This window comes from Macrobrachium nipponense, chromosome 1 (genome assembly GCF_015104395.2).
Source record: "Macrobrachium nipponense isolate FS-2020 chromosome 1, ASM1510439v2, whole genome shotgun sequence".
Lineage (NCBI taxonomy): Eukaryota > Metazoa > Arthropoda > Malacostraca > Decapoda > Palaemonidae > Macrobrachium > Macrobrachium nipponense.
In genome coordinates this window covers 106,875,675-106,898,947 of record NC_087200.1, presented here as the reverse complement: position 1 = coordinate 106,898,947, position 23,273 = coordinate 106,875,675, and the positions used below count along the sequence as shown (strand labels likewise).

Here is a 23,273-nt window from a genome sequence, read left to right as displayed (position 1 = left end):
GATGGTTTGGACACACCAAAAGAATGGAGGAGGAGCGATATCCTATTAGGTTTTTGGAATGGACACCGGAAGGAAGGAGACCGGTAGGTAGACCAAAAATGAGATGGCTACAAAACATAGAGAGAGGAGTAGAAAGGAGAGGCTCCAGTTTGCGGGAAGTTGATGAGATGAGGCTCTATGATGATCGCCAAGAATGGAGACAGTTCCTGAAGCAGGACGATGGACAGGCCTGGAGGCCTACCTGGCGTCTGGTGAGAAAGGTGAGAAAGGTGAGAAAAATGCGAATGTTAAAATTAATCTAATTTACCGACTGATAGCAAGACTAGGTTCAGTAAACAAACAAAATGTTCAAAACTTTGACCCAAAAGGAATGACAAAACATTCCAGAATTACATTTAAAAACAAATATTAATCAAAGAACTTACGAGCAACTTACGCCCTGTAAACATCATCGACGTACAAATCTTGGCCTAAAGGAATAACTAAGATACAAGAATTCTGTTTTTAGGGCAAAACTAAATTGGTGGCTCACACTAAGCCTATGAATGATGACATTCATGAATTACTTTTAAGGCAATTGTTCAATGATGTCTAGTAAATCGCCTACTCTCTGTGAACATCATTGATGCAGAAGACTTTTTGGCCTAAGCAAATGGCATAAGACACCAAAATTACTTATTTTTAGGACAAAACTAAATAAGCAGCTCACCAGAAGCCAATGAATGACGAACATTCACAAATTACTTTTAAGGCAACTGTAAAACTATAAACAACATTGTTTAACGACATCTAGTGAAACAAACAACATTGTTTAACAATGTCAAGTGAATATATAAACAACATAAATGTAAGACCTTGGCTAACTCAAGATACAAGATTTACCTCCAAGGAAAAGCAAAACCAACAACTCGCAAGAAGCCTACGCAAAAAACTGACCATGTTTAGCTTTTAGTCTAAAAGAATGATGAAACATTCAAATACTACTCTGAGGTAATAAACAGTTTTTTGAGTATATATATACTTGGAAAACATGCTTCGAGAATTAAATAATACGACAAAACTTTAAACTGAGGGTTTACAGGTAATGAAGCCCGGTAAATCGAAAAACAATGCAAAGTTTAACCTGAACATAACATAATTATTTTTGGGGCAGAACTAAGAGAGAGAGAGGGAGGGGTGCGTAGAAGGAATGCCCGTCTTGCCTGACATGCATGTCACGCAGTGCCCCAGGCTAAGGTCTTTGAGCAAAGGGATCTTCATTTATGATAAATAACATAGTTTTGGTTCATCAATACCCAAAAAGGAATATGAAATTCATAATAGTAATCATGATTTATTAGCATTGTCTTTGTAAAAAGAGAGAACATGTTTGAGTGTCACCTCTGACATTCTCTTGCTTTTACGTCTGTTTATCTTTGTTTCGGCAAGAATTTCATAATGCCAAAGAGGAAAATACAAGTAAAACATCTCGCTAACATACAGAAGAAGAAAATTCATTCTAATAAGCTGAGTTAGTGAACGAGAGAGGGAAAGTTGCGTAGGAAGGAGTGCCCTGTCTAACCTGACGAAGTGCCCCAGGTTACGATCTGTGAGCAAAGGGATTGTCATTTATGATTAAATTATGATAAATAACATAGCTTTGGTTTATTAATACCCAAAAAGAAAATATGAAGTTCATAATAATCATTATCTATTAACATTGCCTTTGTGAAAATACAAAGAAAAACTTTCAATGCCTGTATCTCAAAACTATACTTATTGACCTTCCAATTCTATCTTCTCCCTTAGTTTTAAAGTTATAGCATTGAAATTTGGTATATAACTTAATAAGACATTATAGAACAGTCAAATTAAGCCCTTTTTTCCCTTTTTCGTTTAGTTTTTTCAGAATTTGTTTTCCTGATTTATAGGGTATATCTTTTTACCATATTGAAAAAATTCATATCTAGCAAAAAAATAACTTTTAGAAAAGAAATTCTTCACTTGATTGGAGGTCTACATCAGGTCTATATGTGGTAGTAATCCCAGGTCTTAATATTAAATATCAAGGGAGGAAATAGAATCTGAAAAATGGTTATTTTCAAGATAAATCGGCCTGGCGTCACAAAACTGAAGGTCAGAAACGAAAATCATTTGCAGTTTGGAGATGTCCCAAGTCATCTTATTAAGTGGTATGAATGTCAAAGTCCTGTCCCTAAAAAATGGCATTAGCTGGCTGGCCCCCTTAAACTAAGATACTTTTTTTTTAACATTTAAGACAATTGTTTAACGTCGGCTAATTACTAGTACGCTATATGCAGTAAACATATCATAAATGCAAAACATTTTGGCCTGAAAGACTAACATATGTTCCAGCCTAATAATTAAAATGTAAAATTCAAGAATTACATTTAAGGCAATTGTTTACCACCTGCTAACTACTTTGAAATTCAGGGCCTCTGTAACACGGTTTTTTCGCAATAACTTTTTATCTATGCATTTCATACATATAAAGCTTATTCAGAATACACATTATATCTACCCATAAATTTTGACTGTATTCTGCATTACGTAGGTTGAATAAACTTGGTACTTATAATGTAAAAGTTACGTAACTTATGACAGCATTTCTTCCCTCTTTCTCGATGGATGATTGGCTATACGTAATGAAGGCTATACCTCTGGCTACAATGACATACAAATTTAAATACAAGCAAAGCAGCACACCTTTATGAACTCTGAAACCTCTCCACTGATAATTGTCATAATGAACAAACCAACAAAATATGTTAATAAATACAAAAACACTTAGATTATTAGTCTAACTCCCAAAATAAGTGTTCTAAGAAATTACAGTCTACTTTATAGGTCACAATCAGATTGATAAGATGTAGAGAATAGTTGGTAATTTTCAAAAACATAGTAGACAAGCTTTATTTGATAACTGCTATATCCAATGTCAAGCAATTTTTATTCATTGGCTATCTACCTATTTACTGAAAAAAAATAGCCAGTACCGTATTTTGGCTTTAAACCTTCACCAATAATTATCGTCAGAATGACGACTTCACGAGGCTCCACCCACTTTGGCCTCGTTATAATTCAGGATAACACTGAAGGCTATCATGGGCATTGTTGGATTAGAAAATTTAACTTCTGGCTATAAAAACTCATTTCTCGAGCAGTTGTAAGAAATGCTAAATGATCCTCAAGCATCCCAGCAGTTGGCCTAAACGTTTAATTCATGTATATTACTGCTATTACTACAGTATTATTGCTACGCTAGCACCCCACCCACATCTATGTATCGTTCCGCCATTCATAAAGTCTTTATATCCAACACGTTGTACGGCCTACAGAAGAAGAAATATCGGATGATCTGTTGGTCTGCTGGAGATTTTAGCACATATAAGCTTGTATTTACTTTGGATAAAATAAAGAAAGTACAGAAGTTCAAGTACTTAGGGTCCGTATTGGAGGATAGTGGAAGCATGGACCAAGAGGTGAGACACCGAATTCAGGCAGGATGGAATAACTGGAGGTCTGCATCAGGGGTACTCTGTGACAAGAAGGTCCCTCTGAAATTGAAAGGAAAGTTCCATAGGACGGTGGTCAGACCAGCAATGTTATATGGAACAGAAACAGCAAGTATGAGGAAAACAGAGGAGAAGAAGATGGATGTAGCAGAAATGAGAATGTTGAGATGGATGTCGGGAGTAACAAGGGAAGATAGGATTAGAAATGAGTATATAAGAGGATCAACAAAGGTAGCTGAAATATCGAAGAAAATACAGGAAGGAAGGCTTCGATGGTATGGACACCTATTACGAAGGGAGGAACGTCATGTTGGAAGACATATGATGGAAATGGAAGTGCAGGGTAGAAGGAAGAAGGGAAGACCAAGAAAGAGATGGCGTGATTGTGTAAGGGAAGATATGGAATTGAAAGGTATAAATGAGAAAGAGGCACAAGACAGAAATCGATGGAGACGACTCATTCGTAATGGCGACCCCATATAAAAATGGGTTTAAGCTAGGAAGAAGAAGAAGATTTACTTTGGATAAAAATCTTATTTTAACAAAAATAGTTATATAAAGGCTGATTACATACAATCTCTCTTTCTCTCTCTCTTGGTGGCATAGTGAATAGTTAATGGAAATGTTCAAAATCCTGAATGACATTACAAGTATTATAATCACGTTACGCTAAATACAAATCAGACCATAAACATTGGATTTAAACTATAAACTGAATAATTACCTATTCAGGCTATAGTAAGTATGGCCACGGGCTTTCTCTTGATTGTATAGTTACAAATCGTAAGACAAATGCAGTTTTGCAACCACAGGGAAAATTCCAAATCCTGTTAGCCATTCTTGACTGCTATGGGTTCCAGAGCCGATGGAACAAGGTGAATGAAGTTTCAGTCTGGCGGATGGGCGGGGCAACATTTCGTAAAACGATGTTTACCTTGCTTACGTAATGAATGTTTTTCGACTCTTGGCTCGTAATCATTGGCCATGGCGTCGGCTAGATAATTTTTACTCTATAAAAATTAAAACTATCGGGTCTAGATTATTGATAATGCTGACAAAATTTGCGTGTGGTTGTAAAATATACATATGTCAACTTTCAGCTACATCTGATGCTTTGATAAGGAGCAAATTACCAAAAAACCGTGTTACAGAGGCCCTGAATCTCATAGTAGTAGCCCATATGAATGCCAAGTGGGGCGCCAAACTGGCGGTAGCCGGCTTAATGAATGAACTTGCATAACAATAACATATCATGAAAAAACTCGTCCTGAAAGATTCTGCTTGAAGGCTGTTTAAGAAAGATACCACCAAAATCCAGTAAACAAAAATAGAAAAATAACTGGAAAAATAAGAATAAAATGTTACCATTGCACGCTCGATGATTCCATGAGTGGGACAGAAAAATAGAAAAGAGATGATCGGCCAAGTCATTACCAGTACTATTGCCATTTGTGGGTGGCACCTTGTACCTAGACTGAGCTTCTCGCAAAATTTCAATTTTTGCTGCCAAGTGGGGAAATAATTAGCTATATAATTAATTGGTAAGTCACTTAAATAAAACAGTAACTTACCTTGTGACTGCTCTTACTCGGAATACTGCCTGAGGTTGGTAAAGAATTGTCATCACCTTTTCCTCACTCTCTGATTCATCTAGAATTCCTGCAAGGTCATCCGTAACTTCTTTCTCATTTACAAAGAAGCTGTATGGTGTATTTTCTTCCTGTAAATTTACAATGGCCATGAAATGATATTTCACATATATGTGAAAATTTTAGTTAACATAAGTGCAATTTAATGACAAATTTTACAAAACAAATTATACAATACTGCATTACTGGACAATAAACTTTTCTATAACTAACCAAACAAAAAAGGAGGCATCTACTTCTTTGGCAATATAAATGGTAAGTACAGATGCAGTGCTTTGCAATCTTTAAAAATTCAAAGATAAATATTTTCACATTAAAATTTATTATTTGGATACTTACCAACTATTAAAGATAGCTTATGTCTCCTTGCCAATTGGTGAAGGGATATAAGCTATCTTTAACAGTAGGTAAGATTCATCCCTAAGAAGCATAACTCCATAAATCTGCTTTCATCTTTTCCTACAAGATAGGCTACCTTTTTTTACTTTATTCCCCTTAATATGATATTGTTAAACTACAATAAAGTTTTGTACATACTTACCTGGCAGATATATACTTAGCTATAGTCTCCGACGTTCCCGACAGAATTTCAAATCTCGCGGCACACGCGACAGGTAGGTCAGGTGGTCTACCTTACCCGCCGCTGGGTGGCGGATGTACGAACCAATCCCCCTTGCTTGTCAGATTTTTCTCTTCCACCTGTCTCCTGAGGGGAGGCTGGGTGGGCCATTAATCGTATATATCTGCCAGGTAAGTATGTACAAAACTTTATTGTAGTTTAACAATATCATTTTTGTACATGAACTTCCCTGACAGATATATACTTAGCTGATTGGCACCCTTGGTGGAGGGTAAGAGACAGCTAAATAATACAGGTAAGACGGGAAACAACTAATGTTGTAGGATATAAAAACCTTGGTTCTCACCTTTTCAGGATGAAGACTTCATAGATACTGTCTCTGAGTCTGCATTGCCTGGAGAGCTACAGCTAGGCCGTGACCTGATGCTGAAAGACTCTCGGATCTACCACTGGGATATGTGATCCCCTATTGTGGTAGAATCCAAGTCGGATCCTGTTAGAGGGACCTTGTCCGCTTACCTAACAGATCCTTACCACTACCTCTGCAAGGAGCCAAAACCCACCAGACCACCTAACCAAAATACAAAGGGTTAATATTACGACAAAAAGAGGTGCCTCCTGCAACCTCTTTCAGACAACCAAAAAACACCAATATAAAATATAGGGTAACATATAAAAAATTTACACAGGATAAGTTTCAGCTCCCTGCCCCAGCACCGAATCCGCCGATACGAAAGGACCCAAGGCGAAGCATTTATCATATGTGATTTTACATCACGTAGGTAGTGGTTTGCGAAAACCGATTGGCATCTCCAAAAAGTCGCCTCCATCAAGTTCCGCACAGACATATTTTTTCTGAATGCAAGCGAAGTTGCAATGGCTCTCACCTCGTGAGCTTTCACTTTCAGTAGTCTAAAATGTTTCTTCCTTACAGGCAACATGTGCCTCGTAATAAGGCTTCTCAGAAAAAAGGAAAGAGCATTCTTCGACATGGGCCGAGTGGGGTCCTTTACGGAGCACCAAAGCACATCTTGATTAGCCTTAAGTTGTTCCTTCCTCTTAAGGAGATACTTCATAATTCTCATAGGGCAAAGAGTTCTTTCAGGCTCTTCCCTACTAGAAAAAGATAAACTACGAACTTCAAAGCTCCTGGGCCCAAGGGCGTGATGGGTTTTCATTCTTTGCAAGGAAACTTGGAAGAAACGAACACACCATAGAATCTTCCTTAAACCCTACATTGCCCTCAATAGCTTGGAGCTCACTCACTCTCTTAGCTGTAGCTAGGGCCAAAAGGAAGATAGCCTTCTTCGTCAGATCCTTGAAAGAGGCTAAGCCAGGAGGTTCGAATCTAGACGATCCAAGGAATTGTAGAACTACGTCTAGATTCCAGTTCGGTACCACATGAGGACGCTTAATGGTTTCAAATGATCTAATAAGATCATGCAGGTCCTTATCATCGGATATATTTAAGCCTCTATGCCGAAATACCGCCGCCAACATACTGCGGTATCCCTTAATAGTTGACACAACAAGATGACATTCTTCTTTGAGGAAAATAAGGAAATCCGCAATTTGGGTCACAGAGGTACTGGAAGATAAAATGTTCTTCCTCTTGCACCAAAGTCTGAAGACATCCCACTTTGACTGGTATACACGCAAGGTGGAAGGTCTCCTCGCTCTTGCGATTGCTTTAGCAGCTGTTGCTGAAAAGCCTTTCGCTCTGACCAAACTTTGGACAGTCTGAAGCCAGTCAGACTGAAGAGCAAGGAGATTTTTTGTGGTACCTGTCAAAGTGGGGTTGTCTGAGTAGATCGCTCCTTAGCGGGAGCGATCTTGGAAGGTCCACCAACCATTCCAGTACCTCTGTGAACCATTCTTGGGCCGGCCAAAAGGGAGCGATTAAAGTCATTCTCGTTGAATCGGACTCTACGAACTTCTTGATGGTTAGCCCCAGGATCTTGAAGGGGGGAAACGCGTAGACGTCGAATCCGCTCCAGTCTGGAAGAAGAGCATCTATTGCTAATGCCTCTGGATCCGATATCAGAGAGCAGTAAGGATCCAGCCTCTTGTTCTTTGACGTGGCAAAGAGGTCTATGTGTGGCCTGCCCCATAACTTCCACAGGCTCTGGCATACGTCCAGATGAAGGGTCCACTCTGTGGGAAGGACCTGATCTTTCCTGCTGAGGAGATCTGCTCTTACATTCCTTTCTCCCAGCACGAACCTGGTGAGAAGCTTGATTCCCCTTTCTTCTGCCCAAAGAAGAAGGTCTCTTGCTGTCTCGTACAGGGAGAAGGAATGCGTCCCCCCCTGTTTCCTGATATATGCCAGAGCTGTAGTGTTGTCCGCGTTGACCTGCACTACCGATCTTCTGACTTTGGGCTCGAAAGCCTTCAGAGCCAACCACACAGCCATCAACTCCTTTCTGTTGATGTGCCAGGCTACCTGGTCCCCCACCCAGGTACCTGACACTTCGCTGGTTCCCAGGGTTGCCCCCCACCCCGTGTCCGACGCGTCGGAGAACAACACCAGGTTGGGGGTCTGGGATTGAAGAGACAGTCCCTTCGCAAAGAGGTTGGGATCTGTCCACCAACATAGATATTTCTTGACGTCCTGGGATAACGACAGGGAGAACGTCAAATCCTGAGAACGACGACTCCAATTCCGATGAAGAAAGAATTGGAGCGGTCTCAGGTGCAACCTTCCTAGGGAAACGAATTGCTCCAGCGAGGAGAGCGTCCCCAGCAGACTCATCCACTCCCTCACTGTGCATACTTCTTTCCCTAAGAAGGTTGTTACTCTCTCGAATCCTCGGGCTATCCTTTCCTGAGAGGGAAAAGCCCGAAAACTCAGAGAGTTCATCTGTATCCCGAGATACACACACTCTTGCTCGGGAATTAGTGACGACTTCTTGAAATTGACGAGAAGTCCCAACGCCTTCGTCAATTCTAGTGTTACTTGTAAGTCCTTCAAAAAACGATCTTCTGAATTGGCCCTTATTAGCCAATCGTCGAGGTACATGGATATCCTCACCCCTTTCAAATGAAGCCATTGAGCCACATTCCTCAAAATCCCCGTGAACACTTGAGGGGCCGTCGAGAGGCCGAAAACACAGAGCCCTGAACTGAAAAAATTTTCCCCCCCATCATGAATCTGAGAAACTTCCTCGAGGAAGGATGGATCGGTACATGGAAGTAAGCGTCCTGTAAATCCAAGGAAACCATCCAGTCCCCTGGACGAAGTGCTGCCAGCACTGATGAAGGCGTTTCCATCGTGAACTTCTTCTTTTCTACGAAGAAGTTCAGGGCGCTTACGTCCAACACCGGTCTCCATCCCCCTGAGGACTTCGGAACTAGGAAAAGGCGGTTGTAGAAGCCCGATGAACGATGGTCTGTCACTAGTTCGATAGCCCCCTTCTCCAGCATCTGATCTACTGCTAGATGGAGAGCTTGATTCATGATGGGGTCTCTGTACCTGGCCGTCAGTTCCCTTGGGATGGTCGTCAAGGGAGGTCTTTCGACGAAAGGGATGAGGTAACCTCTCCTCAAAATAGAAAGGGTTCAAGGATCCACCCCTATTTGGGCCCAGACTTCTGCAAACTCTAAGAGTCTGGCGCCCACCGTTGTTTGAAGGACTTGCAAGTTATTTGGGGGCTTTAACAGACTTGGCGAAAGTCTTACCCTTCTTGAAGGTCTACGACCTCTAAACGTAGAGGTTCTTGAGGAAGACGCCCCTCGAAAGGGTTCTCGAACACTTGACTTTTCCTTCTTAGCCTTGGTAGGGAAGGAAGGGCGAGGTTTTCTTGCTGACTGTGCCAAAAGGTCCTGGGTGGCTTTAGCCGAAAGCAATCTCGAAATGTCCTGCACTAGATGTTTAGGGAACAACTGAGCAGACAGGGGAGCAAACAGCAAAGAAGACCTCTGGGCATGGGAGACAGACTTCGTTAAGAAGGAACAATAAACAGACCTCTTCTTCACGATCCCGGCCCCATACAGGGAGGCGATTTCACTCGCTCCGTCTCTTACCGACTTGTCCATACAAGACAAAACAAGACAAAACACACATGAGATCTTCTGGCGAAAATGACTCTGGCACTTCAATTTTCTTGGCTAGGACCCCCAACGACCAATCAAGGAAGTTAAATACTTCCAGCACTCTAAACATGCCTTTTAGCATGTGATCCAGTTCATTCATTGCCCAAGTCGTCTTAGCAGAGTTAAGGGCAGCTCTCCTTGTCGAATCTACCAGCGCCGAAAAATCCGAATCAGCCGAAGACGGTAGACCCAATCCTAAGGACTCTCCTGTTTCGTACCAGAAACCAGCGCGTCCTGATAACTTCGAAGGAGGAAAAGCGAACATCGTTTTCCCCGCTTCTTCTTTGGAAGCCATCCAGGAACCAAAACTCCTCAGTGCCTTCTTCATTGAAAGAGTTGGCTTCATCCTCACACATGAAGAACTCTTCGCTGTCTTCGCCGTTGAAAAAAAGTGAATGAGGAGAAGGAGGCTCCGTAGAGTAAGGGAATCCCCAAAAACTTGCAAAAGTAGCTCTGTAAGCTTCTTGTAAGAAGACACAGCAGCAGAAGTGTTTTGGTTCCTCATCCGAACCTTCTAGGACGTCTTGTCGAGGCGAGCACGTAAGATCCTTAGGTGACGAAGGGATCCTAGTAGGAGTTGAGCGAGAGGTTGGAGAACGCCCTCTCTTAGAAGAGTTCACATCCACTGGAGAACGATGAGAAGATCTGGGTTGTCTACGATGAGACTCCCTCTTCGAGGTAGACGGAACCTCAGCAGAAGGAGAGTAGGGCTCCTACTCGAGAATCCTTGGAAACATCCACAGGGCGCTTTACGAGGAGGCGAGCGCCTGCTAGACTCTTTGCGTCTATCCTGAGGCGATCGGTCTGCCAGGAGAAGAGCGCCTAGCGGGAGCCGAGCGCTTGAACGGCTCTCCATACCTGTCCAGTTGAGTACGATCAACGGAAGTTCGACTGGAAGGCGAAATGCGCCTACTAGGAGAAGGCTGCTTGCGAGACTCTTGACGTCTAACAAGAGGGTAACATTCAGGAGAAGGGTGCTTCAAAGCTAACGAGCGCCTACCTGGCGAAGGGCGCTTCCGAGATTCCTGGTGCCTACCAAGAGACGAACGGTCAGGAGTAGTGCGCCTAGAAGCGGGAGAGCGCCTACACGGAGAAGGGCGCTTGAAAGACTCTTGTTGTCTGCCCCGAGGAGAATAATCAGGAGTATGACGCCTTAAAAGAGATGAGCGCCTACTCGGAGATCGATGTGCAGTAGGCTCTTGGCGCCTACCTTGCGGGGAGCGGCTAACAGCAGGCCGTCTATCATGCACACGACTCCTACCTGACTCTTGACGCCTGTAAGGAGAGAAGTCACGATCCGACACTCGAGGAGAGCGACATCTGGAAGAAGAACGCCTACTTGTATAAGGGCACCTTCTAGGATCTTGAGGCTGCTGAGGAGAAGTCCCACGCGAGGGAGTTGAAGAAATAGCGTGATGAGCAGGTGCAGTGCGCTTACCGGAAGCGGGAATCCAATCTGGAGAAAAAACTTCTTTCTCCATAGAGCGTCCTACCGATGTTTGACGCCTTGAAGTCGAAAGAGAGCCAGAGACGAGGCGCTCACGTGAGCCCCTACCTTCATACGAAACCTCCCCATATGAAGGAGAACGCCTAAAAAGAGGAGAACGATCCTCTGAAGAGCGGCGCCTAGATCTCTTGATCGGAAGAGAAACGTCCTTCTTCCTACATGATCTAACTGCTAGAGAATCTGCTAGCGCCGTGATCTGAGCTTGTTGTTCTTCCTCGGACGCAGGCGCACTCTTCTTACCTTCCAACTGACGATTCTTCCGGGAAAACCTCCGGACTAGAAGCCAAAGGACTGCAGGGAGCCTTCCAAGCCCTCTTCAACGGGCGCGACGCATCCGGGGAGTTCCAACCTCTCTTCAGACAGGGAGAAGACGAAGAGGAGAAGCAATGGCGTAGGAGCTCCTTCTTGTAGCGATCCGAGGCAGCCTGGGAGCGTACTTCAGGATCTGCCGATGGGACGCCATTGACCGGTGGGGGTTCTCCCTAGCCCTCTTGCGGCTTTCGACTTTTCACCTACTCCACTGGAACTGGGAGTCTGGAAGAGGTCTAGGCCTAGAGGCACTAAGGAGCCGGTCAGACGCACCCTCCACAACACTGGGGACACTGCACTGATCACTAACACTCTTCTTACCTTCCAACTGACGAATCTTCTGATCCATAGAAAGAATCGTGGCTCTCAGAGCTGCCGCCTCCGAAGGCAAATCTTCGGCTTCGGTGCGGGGAGCAGGGGCTGCAACTTGGGAAGAAGGTTCTAATTCTACGTTAGTATTAGGATCCACATCCAACTCACTCATTCTAGATCTACTAGAACTTCTAGAGGAAGCCTTACGCACTCTATCACGTTCCAACTTCCTAACATAAGAAGAGAGAGCCTTATATTCTTCTTCATTCAATTCCTTACATTCACTACAAGGGTTAGCAAAAGAACATTCATTCCCCCTGCATTTCATGCAAACCGTGTGAGGGTCTACCGAAGCTTTCGGCAACCTCACCTTACATCCTTCATTCACGCAAACCCTAAACAAAACCGAAGTTTTAACTACTGAATCTAGGTCAGACATCGTTAAAGAAAATCAAAATCAAAATCAAACCGGTCCACAATCAGCGTATGCCAAGCCAAACAAAGCGAATACGTCACCAAAAGAAGTCCAAATTAACTCCAGGCAAGCGAGAATCGAAAAACTATCGAGAGGAACCGACAACAGTTGTTATCGTTCCCGCGACAGAGAAAAATCTGACAAGCAAGGGGGATTGGTTCGTACATCCGCCACCCAGCGGCGGGTAAGGTAGACCACCTGACCTACCTGTCGCGTGTGCCGCGAGATTTGAAATTCTGTCGGGAACGTCGGAGACTATAGCTAAGTATATATCTGTCAGGGAAGTTCATGTAAAAAATTTGCTTTTTGATGATTTGGTTAAAACCAACCAATCACTTACCCATTGTTTTTCACTTTCTATTCATTCTCTGCCATCCATTAAGAAATCAAGTCTCCAAAAATGAGACTTGTAGATGAATTTGTAGAAAAGCATATCCCCACACTTTCTCAGCTGCAATCTCATTACTAATCAAGCTGTAATTTTCATTCCATATTAAATTAAAACTTCACTGTTAAGTATCTCAGTTATTCTAGTTATGACTTTGGTTATTTCTATCTACATCTTCTGATAACACATCATTACTACTTCCTTGGTCTTTTTGTACAAGGAAGGTTTTTCATCCCCTTAGATGGTGTTTGGAAGTTATCAGTTCAAGAAGCAACCAGCTGAATCCTGCCTTGCATAAATAGATCAAGAGGTGCGACTGTCATCACTTCAAAACTCCAATCAATTAATGCACTTGCAGTGACTGAGCTTCATGTGGACAGCTTTATCTATCTCAGTTTCTGAACTACAGTATATAAACTAAAATTACTTTGCCTGTTTACAAGAAAGTATTGTTTCTATTCTTTTTTACAGTCATGAATCCAAGTTCATTCCAGAGCTACATTCCCTACTACAACATGCCAATGTTAACCAGTTTTTTTTCTATGTTGGTCAATATGCTACATAAAGTAATACATACAGAGTAAATCAGCCTTCACACATGATGAGAAAATTGACCATTCAGTGTTTTGTAAGGCTATTCAAACAGGAAAAATGGACCAAGTGAACACCGGTATTAGGTCAGAGTGTCGAAAGGCAGAGTGTCGAAGGACAAAATGTCGAATAGACGAAGTGTCGAACGGACAATGTGTCGAACAGACAATGTGTCGAACTGACAATGTGTCGTACAGACAATGTGTCGAAATGACAAAGTCGAAGATAGAGAGTGAGAGAATAAAGTACCAAATTGTCTAATGACTGAAATTAGTTGTTATCAATTCTAGAGAGAAAGAGAGAATAAAGTACCAAATTGTCTAACGACTGAAATTACTTGTTATCAACCTTTAGCCATATAACATTGTTTACACTGATATATCCTTTACATATATACAGTATGCATTCTGTTAGAGCTTCACTCACCAGTTAACTTCCTTCGAGATTCAAACGTTTCAATTCAAATTTCCATTCTACCAAACCCTCCACAATGAAAATAATCAAAACTCAAATGGGTGGAAAGAAACTGCTACATGAAGGCTATGCATACGTGATCGATAATGCGATTAATGAACGAATTTATTGGAAATGTGAAAAAAAGACATTATTGTAACGGCAGAGCAATAACGCACGGTGAAACAATTTGCAAAGCTACAGAGCATTCACATCAGCAAAACAGTGCGCATATTGATGCTATAAAAGTTATAGATAAAATTAAAATTAATGCTCAACATTCTGAAGAAATTCCATCATCTATAATAATTAAATACGTGCACAAACGATGTTCAAGTTTCTATAGTTGGAAAGCTTCCAAGAAAGGAATCTCTAGCTCGGACAATAAGGAGAGTTCACAGTTCAACTTTTAGCGGTGAAAACTTGACTGTAACAACGAGGGGGGAACCATTCTTATTATTTGATGAAAATGGTGTAAAAATATATTCAACAACCCAGAATGTCAATGCTTTGAGGTCCAATAGAAGATGGTTCTGTGATGGAACCTTCAAGTCGGCTCCTAATGGAAAACAACTATGTATATACCATTCATGGCCTTATTGATCAAAATATGACTTTACCGTTAGTGTACTGCATTACCGATAACAAAGATGAGACTACTTATTCCATTATTTTTGAGTTTTGGCATGAAAAGCAATTAAATCCTGCTTCCATTACTGCTGATTTTGAACGCTCGGCCATCAACCAAATGAGGATAATTTTCCCGGAAGCCACAATTTATGGATGCTTCTTTCACTTTGGGCAGTGTCTGTGGAGGAAAATCCAAGCTCTTGGGTTGCAGACATGGTATAACAAGCGCAATAATGCTTTTATTATAAGGCAAATACAGGCCCTCGCATTTGTTCCTCCCTGTGATGTTTGTGCTCTGTTCAATAAGTTAATGGAGTCTTTTGATGAAGAAACCGATGAAATATTAGGAGAATTTTTACAATATTTTGAAGCTACATGGCTGGGAATCGTTCAGAGGGGAAGGAGAAGAAAGCCATTGTATGAAATTGACTTATGGTCAGTTTACAAACGAGTGGCAAACGATTTGCCTAGGACCAATAACTCCATTGAAGGTTGGCATAATGCATTTCATAGAAGAGTGAAGATTTGCCGCCCTACAGAGGACAAGCTTTTACGAAAACTACGTATGGAGCAGGCCCGTACTGAAATGATTCTAGAGCAAATTAGACAAGGCAGAGATGTAAGAAAAAAATATAAAAAATATGCTATCCTTAACTTAAGACTAAAAAGTATTTTTGATACATACGACGTCAATCTTGGATTAGAATATCTCAGAGCCATCGCTCACAATCTTTAAACAAATATTGATGCAAGTTTTTTTTAATACATTAACCCTCTTACGCCGAAGCCCTAAAAATCAAAACCTCTCCCGTATGCCGGCGCCGGTTTGGAGTGAGCGCGGAAGCGGAAAAAATAATTTTTTCAAAAAATCACAGTGCACTTAGTTTTGAAGATTAAGAGTTCAGCCTGAAGTTTAGTATGCAATCATCAGAAATGAAAAATAATATCAATATCATATGTAAATAATGTGATATATGGTAGCGAAAGAAAAAAAATCATAGATAATTGTATTCAAATCACGCTGTGCAAAAAACGGTAAAAGCTAACGAGTTACTTTTTTTTCGTTGTATTGTACACTAAATTGCAATCATTTTGATATATAATTACATAGTAAACAATAAAAGCAACACCGGAAAAATATTATCACAAAAGATGTACGAATTCGTAACGCGCGGACGTAAAAAAATGTTATTTTCAAAAATTCACCGTAATTCTAAATATTGTTCTAGAGACTTCCAATTTGTTTCAAAATTAAGACAAATGATTGAATATTACGATACTGTAAGAGTTTTAGATTAGAATTGCAGATTTCGACCATTTCGGACGAGTTAAATTTTACCGAATGTCGAAATTTTTATATATATATTTTTTTATATGCACATATTTCGGAGATGGAAAAAGCTACAACCTTCAATTATTTTGTATTGTATTCTTCATGAATTTGCACACATTTTGATATATGAAACTCTATAAAACGGCTAATATGAAAAGGAGCAAATATTAGGATAATGTGATGTACGTATTTCGGAGACTTGCGGCCGCGAATCGGCGCGTGGAGTGAAGGTAAATATATTTTTCAAAAATTCACCATAAATCACAATATTGTTTCTAGAGACTTCAAATTTGTTTCAAAATGAAGAAAAGTGACGGAATATTACTAGCCGTAAGAGTTTTTAGCTTACAATTGAGTTTTTCAACTATTTCGGTAGAGTCAAATTTGACCGAACGTGGTTTTTTTTCTATTTATCGTGATTTATATGCAAATATTTCAAAAATAGAGAAAAGCTACAACCTTCAATCATTTTTAGTTGTATTCTACATGAAATTTCGCACATTTTCATATATAAAACTTTATGTAACAGCTAATTTTAAATGGTGCAAACATTTCGACAATCGCACAAAAAAAATTTGATTTTTTCGAAAGAGTTACCGCGCGGACGTAAGGAAAATGTTTTTTTTTTTTTTTCCATAAATTCACCATAAATCAAATATTTGCTAGAGACTTCCAAGTTGTTGCAAAATGAAGGTAAATGATTGAATATAACTATAATATAAGAGTTTTAGCTTACAATTGCGTTTTTCGACCATTTCGGTAGAGTCAAATTTGACCGAAAGTTGAAATTTTTGCACTTAACGTTATTTATATGAAAATATTTTGAAACTGATAAAAGCTACAACCATGGGTTGTTTTTTGTTGTATTGTGCATGAAATTGTGCACATTTTCCATATATAAAACTTTATGTAACAGCAAATTTAAAGGGTGCAAACATTAGGCACAATCGCACGAAAAAATTTATCAGAAGAGTTATCGCACGAACGTAAGGAAAAAGTTTTTTCATAAATTCACTATAAATCGAAATATTGTGCTAGAGACGTCCAATTTGTTGCAAAATGAAGGCAAAAATGATTGAATATTACTATAATATAAGAATTTTAGCTTACAATTGCGTTTTCTCTACCATTTTCGGTAGAGTCAAAGTTGACCTAGGAATTTGAAATTTTTGCACTTATCGTTATTTATATGAAAATATTTCAAAACTGATAAAAGCTACAATCATGAGCATTTTTTGTTGTATTTTACATGAAATTGCGCACATTTTCATATATAATACTTCATGTAAAGGATAATTTAAAATGGTGCAAAAGTATGTCAAAGTGACGAAATAATTTGTGGGGGGAGATGTTCACTTGATACTTTTTAGTGCAATAAGAAAGAAATTCGCGCTTGCGTGCCTGCGTAGCGATTGTAAACAAAACAACGCCTTGATCCGTGAACTCCCAGCATCCCCAAGGCGCGTGATTCAAAAGTTTCCGGCTGGTAGGCCCTATAAGTTATTTTTCCATGAATTTTTTAAAAAACTTTTTTGATCCGACGTATGATACGTCCAATCGGCATACGGGAGACATTTTGACTCAACGTTTAATACGTCCAATCGGCGTAAGAGGGTTAATATAGTTGTATTTTCATATTTTATATTTTTTCATAAATAAAATTCTTAATGTTTTTAAGCTGATATTGATGAATAATTGTAATTCTTTACTTATAAGTTTTTTAAACATCAATGCATTTGTATTTTCATACTTTTATATTTTCACATAAATAAAAATTTTAATGCTTTTAGGCTAATATTGATGAATGATTGTAATTCTTTGATAAATTTTTTTTTTTAATACATCAATACATTTTATTTTCATATCTTATATTTCCTTATAAATAAAATTTTGAATAATTTACTTTTGTTTGAATGACATCGAATGTAATTTTGATTACTAATTTGACAATTGAAAACTTTATTCTGTCTCTTTCTCTCTAGAATCAATATGTAAAGTATAGTTAAAGGTTAATTTGATTAAAACTAATTTCAGTCCGTAGTCAATTGGATCTTTTATCTATTCTCTCTCTTCTCTCTCTCCGTCCCAATCTCTCTCTTCTCTTTTCGTCTCTCTCTCTCTCTCTCTCTCTCTCTCTCTTTGGCTTTATCATTTGACACTGGCAGTTCGACACTTTGTCAGTTCGACAGTTTGTCAGTTCGACACTTTTGTCCATTTTCGACACTTTGTTTCCTTCAAAATTCCGATACTTTGTCCTTCGACACTCTGTCCTTCGACACTGTCTTTCGACATTCTGTCCGCACACGGTGAACACCTAGATATCTTCACAGATGACTAAGTCTTTAAACATTGTACTCTACAGTTAAAAGGAATATAATAAAGACCTGTTAAATAACAAACATTACCTGTTTAAGTAAGGCATTGAGTATCAACTGAAGTTTGTCCCGACCAAGCATCAATGGTAGTTCAATTGGAGGTCCTGCTACTTCCCCTGTCTCTGAAGCAAACTGGGCAAGTACATTGACCCTCTCCATGGCTTCAGGACTTTGCAAAATTGTAAATAATTTAGAATTAATAATGAAAAATATAAATTCAGGCACTAACTTTATTTCTAATAAAAAAATGTATACCTATGCAGTTATGAAGTCAGAAAAAAGGAAAAATCATATTTATTATATAATTAAATAAGGTTCTATATATATATACATACCAAGTAATTACTTAGCTAACAATTATGCCTCGCACAGCATCCTAAATATGATCTTGTTATTGTTCGATAAAGTTTCATACATACTTACCTGGCAGATATATACTTAGCTATAGACTCCGTCGTCCCGACAGAAATTCAAATTTTGCGGCACACGCTGCAGGTAGGTCAGGTGATCTACCGGCCTGAGCTGCTGGGTGGGTTCAGGAATAGGAACCATTAAACCGTTATTAGACCCCCCCCCCCCCCCCAGTTTTTTCTTCCACCTGTCTCCTGAGGGGAGGCTGGGTGGGCCATTTAATCGTATATATCTGCCAGGTAAAGTATGTATGAAACTTTATTGTACAATAACAATATCATTTTCATACATTCAACTTCCCTGTCAGATATATATACTTAGCTGATTGGCACCTTTGGCGGAGGGTAAGAGACAGCTAATTACTGATTAGACAGGTAAACAACATACGTTGTAGGTAATAGATAAATAAAACCTTGGTTCCTATGTGTTTAGACGAAGGGTTGACTTCCTAGCTATTGCTAGGAGTCTGCTTCGTCTCAAGAGCCTCAGCGAGGATGTGACCTATGGCTAAGAGTTCTTGTAGATATGTCAATGAGGTCATATCCATTTACTCGACAGAATCTAATGGTCTTTTGTCAATGGGGTCTTATCCACTTACATGACAATACACCTATGCCTAGTGGCATAATTAAGGAGCACAACAACGGTCCCGATCACCTGATCCTAACACGAGGGTTAGTGCTTAAAAAAAGAGTTATCCGCAAACTCCTTTCAAACAACCCAAAGAAAAAACACCACGTTAAATAAATTTAACTCACTAGTTAAGGATCAGTGTCAGCTCCCTATCCCAGCAACGTATCCGTAGACACGTATAACCAAGAGAGAAGGATCTCTCGTAGGTCAACTTGACCTCCTTCGTGTAATGGGAAGTCAACACAGAGTTGCATCTCCCATAAGTGACAGCTAATATGTCCTCATGACATATTGTTATGGAAAGAACAAGAATTCATAAAAGCTCGCACTTCATGCACTTTTAATTCTCAGCTGTTTGAAGGAATCATCAAGTTACTCATGAAGTGCTTTAGCGATCACACTTGTTTCAAGGAAGACCAGGGCTTTCTTTGAAATGGATCTCTTCTGGATGAAGCCTAGAGCCTGGCTGGCGCCTTGCGCCTGCCTAGCGTCTCGCGCTTGCCTGGCGCCTCGCGCCTGCCTGGCGCCTGACGCTTGGTTGGCGCCTAGCTCCTGGAAGGCGCTTTTCGCCCGACTCCTGGCTGGCGCCTCGCGCCTGGCTCCAGACTGGCACTATTTGGCGCCTGGCGCCTGACTGACTCCTCTCCACTTGCTGGAGCTTCGAGCTTAGTAGAGTCTCGAGGATGTCTGGCGATGTAAGATCCCGAAGATCTTAATCCTCTGCTATCTCTAATTCCCCTTGTATAGACAAGAGTATAGCCTTTTACTGCGTTCTTTGATAGCAGATATATACAAAGGTGATTCTTCCCTCTGAAAGGGAAGAAAAAACCGCTATGTGGTTCACAGACGTATCGGAAGAGGACAGTTTCCTCATTCCATCTAGCACGATCTACAGCAATTCTGTCCTTAGGCGATGACTATTGTCATTTACCTGAAAAATCCCTCTCATTCATGTCCACTTCTGGTCAGTTTGCACGCGGACAGATTAGAGTGTAGAGGTTGTTAAGGTCCAATTATAATAGATGCTGATAGAATCTCCAGACTCTCTTGGAAAAGCCTTCCAAAACATGCTGTGAGAGGAACGTGACTTCTGTGAATCCAACCTCTCTAAGGCCAAAATGAGGCATAAGGTATCATCCTCTCTTCCTTTGATGCCCATTTATCTTAATATCTGTTAAGAATTTATATATCTAGGGGAAAAAAGACTAAAGTTTATTCCCCATTTAAACTAAAAATGGCGTATATTGCTACCTCTCTTGGTTCGAGAATAAGGAAGCAGTCTAGAGGAAGCCTGTTTGTCTTCCACCTTGCAAAGAGATCTATGAAGAAGACATCTCGCAGGTTTCCACAACTCTCTTTCCAACTAAGATTAGACATAAGTCAATAGTTATATCGTCGATTGAGAAGGTTCTCACGGACGTGCAACATCGTGCAGCAAACCTCTTAAGGATCGTTACGTTCCGTGTCTGTGTTCCAAACAGGTTCTCACTTGTTAACGCGAACATGGGCGAACAAAGAGATTCTCAATGCTCCTTGAGATATGAGAGAGCTGTGGAGTTAGTCAAATTGATTTGAAAAAATCATTTCGTCCCTCCCTGAGATCGAACACCCCTCCAGTTAGACGGGGAACGAAATCAGGAACGAACCGTGCCATTACCGAGCCTGCTGTCAGAGAGGTTACTGAACCCTTCGATTAATAACTCGCTATATCGAAAAGTTAGCAAGTCCATTATTTTGCTTCCGTAAGCATAAGAGCATCAAATAATATATATAGCTCTACTGCATTAAATTCATATTGTTGTCTCATTCCTATAATCCTGTTACATTGCGGTAAACATTACCGCAAGGTTACAAGGGATCTTTTTATTGAAAACTCCTTAGCAAAACGAATACCATGTTATTCATGTTTGCCTATAAATCCCCTCAAATCGAGGCTAAGTCCATGATTGTAGGGGGAAGATACGGTTAACCATTCGATCCCGTAGGAGAGAGAGATGTAACCAACTGCTCATGACCGAGAACTGGATGGTACTGTATTGGCTTACAATGACAGCCGTCTCGTTCGCTGCCTGGCTGCATTCTTCCTGAGTTGCCAGTTACTCCATTCAATGAAGGAATATAATAAAATTATTCTCAGGCCTAAGGAAGCTCTCAATAATGCATATTTAAGCCAAACAACCTTTGTTAAATACCAAAGTTGAGTAGGTATTGTCGTAACAAACCTTTTAAGCAAAGTCCTTACTAGGAAATTCCTGTAAGGATATAGATAATTCTGTAGCGAACCCCAGGCAACTATGGTATGCGTATATGACTTGACATTCAGTAGTCGTATACACCAAATCTTCTTACTACATTCTTTCCTCTCCGATGCAGAGAGAGAATGGAAATCTTACTCTCTTCGTTCTTTTCGTCAATAAACCCAAATTAGTATTAGTCGAAAGAGATCGCAAATGACAACCGAGGATCGAAGAGAATCTCTCAAGCTTTTATTCTCTTGGAGATAAGGCCGTATTCTACGCCTCTATTATCTGGAAGAGCCTCTAATCAATGAATGAGAGCTCGTACGAATCTTGTTCAATTTCCAAACGATTGCCACTCTTTCTGTAAATGGTTGGTTGCATTATTTTTTAGGAGGATGATTTTAATATCCTCTTACTAGTAATGAACTAATTCTCAATAAAAAAGGTCGCTAAGGTCTTATAAACTGAGAGACCTGCCCCCTTATTGGCTTCCAATTCTGATTTATCTTCCTTTTCCTGTCCCAAGTTGCAGGGAATGAGCAACCGGAGGAGAGCGTCTCCTTTCGTAAGATGAAGGGCTTTTAGCAGTACCGACTCTAACCTGACAAGGGCTACGGCCGCCTGTGCAACATCTCGAGTCCCCGCCAGGAGAAGGCCGATCTTGCTCTTGCCTTTACTTGCATTAAGACTATCCTGACAAGGGCGACGGCCGCCTGTGAGATAACTCCCGTCCCTATCAGGAGAAGGCCTCGAATGTCTTTCACCTTTCGCAGAATCAGGCATATCCTGACAAGGGCTACGGCCGCCTGTGCGACATCTAGAGACCCTGTCAGGTGAAAACTGATCCTGCGAAAATTCCCAAAGAGGAGCCTCTCAGTCCGCCTCTAACTCCATTTCTGATGAAGATCCTGGTTCATAGCGCCTGGAGCCTGGCTCCTGGCGCTTCAGGCGCTTTGAGCCTCGTTTCAGGCGCTTCAGGCGCTTTGCGCCTCGTTTCAGGCGCTCCAGGCGTTTTTCGCCTAGTAGGAGTTTCAGGTCTTTCTTTAGAATCCTCTCGCCTGGGACGCTACTACAGAACCTGCCGAGGGGACGCCCGACCGGTGAGGATTCTCTGAAACCTCCGTGCGGCTTTCGACATTCCTTCTCCTCTGGGCTTATGAGCTTGGAAGAGGTCTAGGCCTGAGAGCGAGACAGAGCCGATCGGACGCACCCTCCACTATTTTAGGACGCCTTTCCAATGGCGAACTTGGCAGTCTGGGACGTTCTACAGAATCTGCCGAGGGGACGCCTGACCGGTGGGGATTCTCTGAAACCTCCGTGCGGCTTTCGACATTCTTTTTCCTCTGGGCTTGTGAGTTTGGAAGAGGTCTAGACCTGGGAGCGAGACAGAGCCGATCAGACTCACCCTCCACTGCAATGGGGAACACTGTAATCACTTCTTACCTTTTAATAGCTTGCATTTTGAGCTACATCCCTTGTCTTCAAATTGCAATTATGAATTTGAAGTTTCTGTGAAATAAGAAGGTGATGAGGATGCAACACTACTAGTACTGTTAATACTCTAACTGCTCGTTAGTACGAGTAGCGAATAAAACTTCTAAAGGAAGCGTATCTAGTTATATTCTTTTCTGACTCCCTAAAGTAGAAAGTCAGTATATTTCCTCAATCAATTCTAACACTTATTACACGTATTGATGAATAAATATTAATATTTCCCTTTCTTGCAAACTATGTGAGTGTCTACCGACAATTTCGGTAGTTACACGTCATATATTCTTCG

At 40.8% G+C, this 23,273-nt stretch overlaps 1 protein-coding gene across 1 annotated transcript in view; it reads right to left on the bottom strand.

Moving 5' to 3' along the window:
* LOC135218899 (notchless protein homolog 1-like) overlaps positions 1-23,273 on the bottom strand; it is a 202,447-nt gene that overhangs the window by 169,579 nt on the left and 9,595 nt on the right. Inside the window, 2 exon segments of the mRNA XM_064255344.1 lie at positions 5,087-5,235; positions 18,240-18,378. Coding sequence (XP_064111414.1) covers positions 5,087-5,235; positions 18,240-18,378 — 288 coding nt within the window.